Source organism: Pyrus communis, chromosome 1, assembly GCF_963583255.1.
Source record: "Pyrus communis chromosome 1, drPyrComm1.1, whole genome shotgun sequence".
Classification (NCBI taxonomy): Eukaryota; Viridiplantae; Streptophyta; class Magnoliopsida; order Rosales; family Rosaceae; genus Pyrus; species Pyrus communis.
Window position 1 is genome coordinate 13380049 of NC_084803.1, and position 9616 is coordinate 13389664.

Consider the following 9616-nt stretch of genomic DNA (forward strand, 5'->3'; position numbering starts at 1 on the left):
AAGTCATGGGAGGGGTGGGGTGGTTGTTAGTAGAGAGTAAGGTTTATAAAATTAAAATGCTGACGTATAAATATTTTATTATTGGAATAATTACGTGAATAAAACCAAACGGTCTTGATCAAAAATTTAAAAAAAAAATTCAATCAATGAAATAAAAGGAAAGGGACGAGAACCAAATTTCTCCTTAAAAAAAAAATGAAAACCCACTTAATTGCATTAAATGACTTGGCATTTCATCTCATTGTCCACATAAGAGGTTTGTAAATGGAGATCTCTTGTAAATTTGGTAAAAAACAGATTTGTCCATATACTTGTTTTAAAAGAATTTATTATCATTATTTTTCAAGTAAAAGTGATTTGAAGTTTGAGCTTTTAAAGGACAAAGTTATTCGCACGCCACATATACATTCATACACATCAAAGTGGAAATCAAATAACATGATGTTTACGTTATATGCATCCCCGCAAAAGTGTGAGAGTCAAATAACATAATATGGATGTTAACCCTAATGCTTTTCAAAAACCAACTCATGGCGCGCTTCTTACAAATTATCTTCGTCTCCCCCATCACTCTTCCCTAGCGATCTACCTCATCTCCTTTTTCTCTTCCCCACACCTCCGTTTAAATCAAGAATATAAATAAAAAGAAAAGGAACATTACAAATAAAAAAGGTAAAAAATTTCAGTACCTGGACTCTCCAGGTCCACTGAAACTTGCTGGTTGCATGAGCCCGATGACGAAGGCTTTCTCTTGTGCGTCTTCCAAACTCGACATGTAGATGTACCCTTCTTCGTACTTTTTCATCTCAGCCGTGATCCGAGGGAACTACATTACACAAAAATAAATAGTAAGAATAAATCAGCTATTTTATTTTAGTCTACATATGTTGTTTTTGTCCGAAAAAGATAGATCAATTAACAATAATTCAGTAAGAAGATAAGTAGACAGCAAGAATAAAAATTAAAATCATGGCTTACTTGATCAGGGACGACCGGTGCTTCTCGTGCTGATTGTATTTTGAGCGAATCAAGCTGCTGTTTTAATTCCCTGTAAAATGCTAGATATAGATTTGTCATCTCAAGTTCTTTCTCATGGAAATCTACTTGTTCGCGGAGGAATCTGGTAACACCAAGGCAACCAACAGAAGGATTATTCCTCCATATATTCCCTTCAAAGAGTATAGTCTCAGCCGCTGCTGGTCTTTGATCCGGCTCAACCGTAGCCAGAATCTTTTCAATGTTGCTCATACCGAACATATGCTGCGCATTTACAAACTCTACAAACCTGCTGGCCGGGAAGTACGTGGCCAATTCACAGGTTTGGGTACATTTTCTCCTTTGGTATTTGCAGGCAGCACAAGCTTTAGAATTTGCCATGAGTTCTTTGCTGAGGAAGAGATGAGGGTAGGGATTAAGAAATGCAATTAAACAAATGTTGTATGTATATATGTGTAAATAGGGTGTATATATACAATTTTGGTTAAGGGTGTGAAAGCCAATTGGCATTAGGAAATGTGCCTCGTCTATAAAAGCATGTAACGGTTGTGTTGGAATTGAAAATCTTTGAGTGACTAGTTATGACAACTCAAATCCAAGTGGATTAATATTGGCTCATTTTACCCTGATTACTAACAATATACGTTTTTATTCACAAGTTGGGGAGCAAAATTCAAACTATGTTCCGTTTTGAATTTTGAAAAGAAAATATTAGACCGAAAGCTAGTTGGTATTATATGATTTATTTCAGCTGATTTGTTATTTAATTTTATGTACACGGTTAAACAAAATTTTAGTAAAAAATCTTAAAAGAAACCTCTAATTATGATAATAATATGTTATTATTGTTTACATGCCTATATGGTATGTAATTTGTCACTCCAAACGATTAAATATGCTACTAAATTTGTTCTTTCTCTATTCCTGAGAATGCTAGCACTACCAAATATGGTTGGTTATTTGAATTTGTTATGACTCTGCCAGTCAATGAAAATAGAATTTGCTTGTACGGTCCAAATTCGATGTTAACTTATGTCGCATGCACTTTCCTTAAATATCTAGTTGTACTTATCTTCTAAACATTAAAAGATGTAAGTTTCCCAAAATAAAAAAAAAACATTAAAAGATGTATTAAGTTCGAGTCCTCATTCTCAAGGCTTAAAAAATAGGAGTAATGTTATTCATGCCATGTTTTTATGCTATATTTCTATATCACTTTAGGTGGTATCTGATGTGGACAATCACATCATTTGAAAAATTTGCAAAACCCAAGGAAATGAAGAAGAAAAACTCCTCATATACCACAATCATCATTTAATTAACTAGTGTTTCTTAATTATTAGTTTATTAAATAATGAACTAAATTTAAAAATCTGATTAATTCAAATGATGTAGGGTATGAAAACGTGGTACAAAAACATGGTATAAATAACATTACTCAAAGAAGAAACGCTCCAAAATTCAAAATGAGGTTAAATATAGATAACTATCTAACCTTTTTGGGGTGATTTCAAATTAGCCTTAACCTTTTAAAACATTCTAAATAACTACCTAACGTTTTAAAAATTAGACATTTGTTAGATCACCGACGAAACGATAAGTGATGACTTTGCCAACATTAAGAGATGATGTTTCAACATTGAATGATGAGGTGGACAAATACTAAAATTTGTCTCTACTAATTGTCGTATTAAGAGCTCTAATTCCCCAATATAAGTTTTCTTCACTAACTGGAAGCGAGATTAAAATTATGATCATTTTTGAATTTTGAAAAGAAAATATTGGACTGAAAGGAAATTGGTATTTTACTTCAACGGATTCGTTGTTTAATTTCATATATCGTTAACAAAAGTTGGTAAGTAAAAGATCAAATTTCTTTTGTGGTCCCTGTAATGACAATGCAATGAAACCCTCGTGCTGAAAAAGTTGTTAATAGAGGGCAGACAATACTTTGATTTGTTCGCAGTAGGTTCCACTAAAGAAAGGATTAAAAACTTGGGGTAAACTTCGTTAGCAATTACAATCCAAACCTAAACTTCGTTAGTCTTCCATTAAAACAAATACATAAATCGCACATGTGAGGTTAAAATCGACCTTTTAATTAAACTAAGATGGCGAGAACATTTGATTTGGTGATGTTTGCTTGTTTGTTTCCTACAGAATTACTTGGAGGCTAAGTCCTCTCCACCAAGCCAGTTGAAGATTTGATCATAAAAACAATGGGGACGCAAAAAGTGTGGGAACGATGGTGATTTGCTCTTGGAAGAGTACAATGAGATTGTTTGGGTTAATATTTGAACATTGGGCTGCAAATATGTGGAAGCCCAAAGATACCAATTAAAGATTAACTTGCCCGAGGCCCAAGCATCAAACCCAAAAACAAATTGGCGTCTTCCCATTAATGCATAGGCCATGTGCCTATGATTTAAATGTCAAGTGATGGGGACTAACATGTGCCTATGATTTAAATGTCAAGTGATGGGGACTAACTCACAATCAGCCAAAAAGCATTTTTTAGTGGCAATTCAAGTAAAAAGCTGATGACTCACTACCCTCCAAGTTGTTTTCGGGCAAGAGCAAAGTCACTGCAGTCGAGCTAATCTGCTTATAAAAGGAGGAAAAGGCCCCAAAGACACTCAGCCAATTAAACCAACAAACATACAAACTCTGCTCTCAAGCCATATTTGCATCTAAAAGCTGTAATTAGCCCAGATCTCAGTCATTTTCAGGATATCTCCTTCACAAAAGTTATCTTTTGTCTTGTTTAGAAGCTTTGCTATCACCCCAAGTGGCGCAGTATCGATTCCCTTGTGTAAACTGGTTTACCATCCATCCCTTTTTAGCATAGAAACCTCTGTAAACTCAAAGAGAAGTGATTGCAAAAAGTTCGACCTTACCCGACAAGGTGAAATCTTGCTTAAAGTTCTTTGTGTGTTTTCGAAGATAATAGATCTACTGCTTAATGTATTCTCCAGCATGTATTCAAGTCATATCCATATGTTTTCCTACTTTAAGAGTCTCATTTGCATCTGGATCTGGCCAGTTTAATGGATATGCTTTCATTTAAAACCAATCAAGAACCAAACAAATGACTTAAGGGATCTAGACTCCCCTCATTCGAATATACAAGATTATGAACTGAAAATCTTTGTTCGCAAGGTAAGAAAAATAACTTAATGTGGACTTAACCCATCCACAACAATCCTTGGATAACAAGAAGTCCAAGTAACTTGGGGTGCAAGAAATCAACTAAACACGATCTTGTTCTACATCTGCTATACTGAGATAGCAGTGGCATGCCTAGCATTTAGTTAGTTTTGATTGTGAGCCTCAAGGCCTACATCTAAGGCCCCACAAAGGCACATTTCCGAACTAACTCTATCCTCTTCTTGCAACACATCAACAAGCAAGAGCCCGACTACACATCCAAAGTACCAATCCCTTGTGGAGCTGTGCTGAGAACTGAGGAGCCTTCTCCGAACAAATCTTTGCCCGAACAGAGATTATGATCAATGATGTTACTAAATTAATTATGATAAAATGTGGAATAATTATTTATTTGTGGACTATCAAGTTTGTAACCTGATGAGCTATAGTTGTGATATATCGAATTTGACTTCGATGTTGACTTTCTACCGTCGAAAAGCTATTGGTGAACGTTGTTGCCTAAAAAATTGTTAAAAATCAAGTTAACTTATCCATGTGAGACAGATTCTGTGTTTTCTTTTCTTTTTTTTTTAACGGAAAACTAAAGGAGATTTAGACTTGAACCTCAATTGTGACGGACTCGTCATAGAAGCTTAATTAATATTTTTAAATTTTTTTTACCACGAGTCTCATATTAAAAATATAATATCACCATAAGGATCACTAAAAATTTAGAAAACAAAAAAAACAAAAAAAAAAAGCTTCAAATTATGACATTAATATGTTACTATGGTTTGCATGCCCTACATGGTATATAATTTGTCACTTCAAACAATTACATATGCTAGTAAAATTGTTCTTTTCATTCTTGTTTGGGTATTTCTACCCTTTCTAGTATTACCAACAATATTTGCGTACTTTCCATAATAATAAAAAAAAAAAATTTGGGTACTTTGAATTTGTTATGATTCTACCAGTAAATAAAAGTATAACTGATTTTAGAGTCGAAATTTGATGTTCTCTCATCTGGTGCGCGTTTTTCTTGAATGCCTAGTTGTGCTTATGTGCGTTGAAAATTATGTCAAGTTCAAATCTTCATTTTCGTCTTTGAAACAAAAAGAAGTAAAAACTTCAAAATTTAAAAGAAAAACTGCTGTTGGCATTACAAAATTTTCATTGTGTATTACTAATTTTCTGTATTTAAAAAAAAAAATACACTTGTTACAACTGCATATTGAGATTTTTTTGGAATGCCAATATCAATACTTATTAAAATATTTATTAATTATTTCAAGTACGTGGGTTTACTGGGCCCAAGAAACTTATAAACTCATAACAGAATGGGCCCCAATCAATAAGACTAACCGCTTTTCGGCCATCAACATCTGACACCTGTAATCCAACAATCCCTATAATCTCATCGTCATCATCAGCTGCAATACACCGTCATCAGTTCACCAATTTGCGTAACCTAAACGCAGCGTTTTGACTTTCCCAATTACAGAGCGAGGGTTAGAGAGAGAGAGGAGCTTGAGGCTGAGCTCTGATGGCGGGGAAGCCCCAACCGGTTCGCGTACTGTACTGCGCGGTGTGCAGTTTGCCTGCAGAGTACTGTGAATTCGGACCTGATTTCGAGAAATGCAAGCCATGGTTGATCCAAAACGCCCCGGACCTTTACCCGGATCTCGTTAAAGGTTCAATCTTTCTCCCGAACCATAGTTTATTTTTAATCAAATTTAATTAAAGTTAAATTTTTTTATGATCACTCTGTTTTGTTTGATTTATTTGTTATCTTAACGAAAAAGTTTTAATTGTTTGTATTAATTTTATTTGTGCAGAGGCTAATGCTAAGGAAACTGATAAAGTAGCCAACCAGTTGCAGTCCACTGGTATTTCTTCTGGAGGTGGTGATGGAGCTGCTTCTTCAGGTAATCCTATAAATATGTATATGTCGTGTGTGTGTGTTTACGTATTTAGTTGAACATTGTTACTTTTTCTGGTCTGGATTGGATGAATTATGAGTGTGGATACTGAGCATATGTGTTTCGTGTGTGGAGATATGGAATGCGTAAACATGTGTTGTTGTTGTGTGTTTGTTTGTGCTGCTAATGAGATGAAATGGGATGTTAATTGTGTTATATTTTTTTCGGCTTTAATTTTATTTGGAAAGATTGTTTTCCGCTTTGCGAATTCAAATTGTAACGACTTTCTTCACTCCCTGCCCTCTGTATTTGGCTTGACGGTGGCACTTCAGCACCTAAAGAAGAAGTCAAGCGCCTTCCAGGCGGGAAGATTAAGAAAAAGGTGAGACTTCTGACAGTGTTTTTCTCTATCCAATAGGTGTAACCCTTTGCAAACAAGCTCTCTAGGTGAACTAGTTGCATAACAATATTTGTTGTGAGACCCTTTAGATTAAAATTTCTAAACTTGGTATTGGGTTTTTCTTTAGGAGAAGCAAGAAGTTACGATTGAAAAGGTCACACGTAATAAGCGAAAATGTATCACCACTGTGAAAGGACTGGAGCTTTTTGGTGAGCGATCTGCTGCTATACATCTTTTGTCCTTCTATTTGGATATCCTTATTTTGTTTCTACCATAATTAACTTGGTTTCTTTAATTACAATTCAGGTGTCAAACTTAGTGACGCTTCAAAGAAATTGGGTAAAAAGTTTGCAACGGGAGCCTCTGTTGTTAAGGTATGATAGATATTAAGAAATGGTTTTTGAAATCTGGTCTGTCATCTGTTATTATGGTTTGTTATAATTATTTTGAATGGTTGGTTGCAGGGGCCAACTGAGAAGGACCAAATTGACGTTCAAGGAGATATAGCCTATGACATTGTGGAGTTCATTACGGATACTTGGCCTGATGTAAGCTGCTTCGCTTACTGTTTCTCTTTCTTCCATATGTGTTTTCACCTTTTGTTCAAAACAGAAGTTCTTAGTTCCAGTAAAAACATTAACCTCTTTAACGCTTTGTATATGAATGAATTAGACCAAAGAGGAGTTACTATATTGTATGAATGAGGATCGCAATATATGGTATAAATTGAAATGTTATCTGAGGAAGAAGAATTGAAATGTTGTGAGGAAGTTGTGAAATTTAAAACTAAATATTGGTACATGTAAACAGTTAGCCAAATTTTGGCTTTGGGACGTATGTACCATGTAGTGTCAATTTTTTATGTCGTCATTTTGATTTTAACACTTCATGTCCTTGGGTGATTGCATGGGGTAGCACCATGCTTAGGAATTTTTTTTAGTGAATCCTTCAAAAAGTCGGGGCATCAAGGATTATCCTTTTATGCTTCTTTTTCTTTTTCTTTCTATTTTTGTACGAGGGGAGGTATTTAATATGCCATAGAAGGCCAAGGGCCTTTGCTTTAACCTTCAAATCTTCAAATATGTTCATGTAGAGATCCATGTTCAACCTGAATAGAAAATCTTAATATCAACTTTGGTCTGATTTTTTGTTTCATTTTTCTTTCTATTTAATGGTAATTTTGCAGTTTTAATTGTTTTACAGAATAGTCAAATTGGTAAGGCTGGGTTGTATTTAGCATCACCAAAAACTTAAATGAATGTTGAAACTGGAGTGTTAACACCTGTGAAGACGTATTCTTAATTTTGATTGGCATGAATCGAACGTGTACTTTAATTTATACCGAAATGCCAAAAGCATACATGTATCTGAAGAAACCATATGAGTTGATTTTGCATTATTGTCCCCTCGTCCCCCTTTTTAGCCATGTTTTGGTAATCTTGTGTTTTCGACTTTATACATGCTTAGTTTAAAGTATCTAAAACTTTTCTTTTCCTCCCTTAGGTCCCAGAAGCTGCAATTTTCTTTATTGAAGATGGCAGAAAGGTCCCTGCTGCTTGAACAGTACCGTGGCACACAAATAAGATGGAGCATGGTATCTTTCTCCTGTTGGTGCGAGCTTTAACTCGATTCAGTGTGCTATCAAAGTAAAGGACCAGTGAACATACTCCTTAAAGTTCCAAGAGTCCGATTGCCAGTGAGATGTTTGCCCCTCTCGAGTCTCTAGTTATCTTGGTTGCAAGAATTTTACATTTTTTGCAGTTAAATTGTATTTCGAGATCTGTATTTTGCTTTGTAGGGGTAATGGTATATGCCACTTGCTCTGTTCTTGTGTGTCACATATTACCTAAGGTTGATCCTCATGTTGCAGACCTAGCTGCTGCTTCCTGTAATCTTTAGCTTCCGTGAGTTAACAAATTAGAAACATATTCAAAATTTTGGTTTACGAATTATCGTTTACATTTTATATTCTAGCAGTGAATTTGCAATTTTTCCTCAATGCTACTATGTAGGATTGAGTGACACAGAAAATTAATGGTTGAGATTAGCACTAAGTGCTACTTATGATTGAAACCACGCCTGTGAATTTTCCAAGACCTTGAAGGCCTTTCTAGATGTACACGAGCAATATTGCGCAAAGAGGAAATCTATTGGGGACCCTCGAATGCAAATGATGAATGTTCTTAACCAACTGAGTTATAGTCCATAACTTTTTGCCCTCTTGCCTCGAGACCTTTTCAGCCTAAACAGGGTGCAAACTTTTAAGATTGAAAACCTTAATTATGCAGCCAACTGTGTTCCCCAAGCAGGAAATCCTTGTCTTTGCCAGCCTAGATCTGGTTGTCAGGCCGTTTTGTACTCCATGTCTTTTTGGGTTAAATGTTTCATCGTACGTTATTATAAACAAACAATATTATAACCATGTCAAAGATTGCACTTGTCACCGGCCAAAGAGAAGCGTATCTAAAATTGGATTTGTTGGCGGGTTAAGCATAGTGAAGAAGGGTTTAAACGGAGTAAAATTTTTCGTATCCCAAGAGTGGATTAATATAATATAAACCCACTTGCTTCTTTCATTCCAAAAAAAATTAAAAAAGGTTGAAGTGAATGTTGTATAACCATTTCATCTATAGTTTTTCGTATTCAGTTTTTGCCCTATAGATTGAGGAAAAGTATAAGGGATAAAAAAAGAAGACGAAGAAGAAGGGTCGAGAGAGGGTGGCGGGAGAGGGAAGAATAAGGAAAAAAAGTACAAAACCAAAACACGAAAACAAAAAAAACTTAGTAACCATTTCAGTTTTTTACTGAAAATATCTTGTTTGGTAACATATGGAAACAGAATAAAACCTGAAAACAAAATGATTATCAAACGGCCTCTTAATATCTCGCATCTCATTTCTCATGTCTAACATTTCATATACATTTATTTCAAATCCCTCTTACCATCTTTCTTTCCATCTCTTCTTCACATCTCACTTCTCTCATGTATTTTCGCCTCTATCTTTCACAAAAAATTAAAAATTAAAACTAAAAACTAAAAACGAAATAATTATCAAATGAGCCAAAAATTGATTTAAAAACTGAAATTCCGAACTAAATAATTATAAACACCCAGACCAAACAAAAGATGTAATAAAGTGGGAAAAGGATA

At 34.8% G+C, this 9616-nt stretch overlaps 2 protein-coding genes across 2 annotated transcripts; one reads left to right on the top strand and one right to left on the bottom strand.

The window, feature by feature from the left end:
• Positions 1 to 585: 585 nt before the first annotated feature.
• LOC137748559 (LOB domain-containing protein 24-like) lies at positions 586 to 1377 on the bottom strand. The gene is made up of 3 exons (XM_068488762.1): positions 979 to 1377; positions 690 to 826; positions 586 to 616 (listed from the first exon to the last, which is right to left on the bottom strand). The coding sequence occupies exons 1-3, from the start codon at positions 1375 to 1377 to the stop codon at positions 586 to 588; spliced, it is 567 nt and encodes a 188-aa protein (XP_068344863.1).
• A 4201-nt stretch (positions 1378 to 5578) lies between these two features.
• Positions 5579 to 8438, top strand: LOC137746950 (translation machinery-associated protein 22-like). The gene is made up of 7 exons (XM_068486955.1): positions 5579 to 5837; positions 5982 to 6071; positions 6398 to 6447; positions 6593 to 6674; positions 6772 to 6839; positions 6930 to 7013; positions 7969 to 8438. The coding sequence occupies exons 1-7, from the start codon at positions 5690 to 5692 to the stop codon at positions 8023 to 8025; spliced, it is 579 nt and encodes a 192-aa protein (XP_068343056.1). The 5' UTR covers positions 5579 to 5689; the 3' UTR covers positions 8026 to 8438.
• The last annotated feature ends 1178 nt before the right edge of the window (positions 8439 to 9616 follow it).

Bases quoted from the DNA above. Each gene is read 5' to 3' on its own strand.
- LOC137748559 (XM_068488762.1), bottom strand. From the start codon at position 1,377: ATGGCAAATTCTAAAGCTTGTGCTGCCTGCAAATACCAAAGGAGAAAA. The intron at 827-978 runs GTAAGCCATGAT...TGTGTAATGTAG, and splicing joins CACCGGTCGTCCCTGATCAA to TTCCCTCGGATCACGGCTGA. The intron at 617-689 runs GTACTGAAATTT...ATTTAAACGGAG, and splicing joins AGTGGACCTGGAGAGTCCAG to GTGTGGGGAAGAGAAAAAGG.
- LOC137746950 (XM_068486955.1), top strand. From the start codon at position 5,690: ATGGCGGGGAAGCCCCAACCGGTTCGCGTACTGTACTGCGCGGTGTGC. The intron at 5,838-5,981 runs GTTCAATCTTTC...TTATTTGTGCAG, and splicing joins TTACCCGGATCTCGTTAAAG to AGGCTAATGCTAAGGAAACT. The intron at 6,448-6,592 runs GTGAGACTTCTG...GTTTTTCTTTAG, and splicing joins GCGGGAAGATTAAGAAAAAG to GAGAAGCAAGAAGTTACGAT.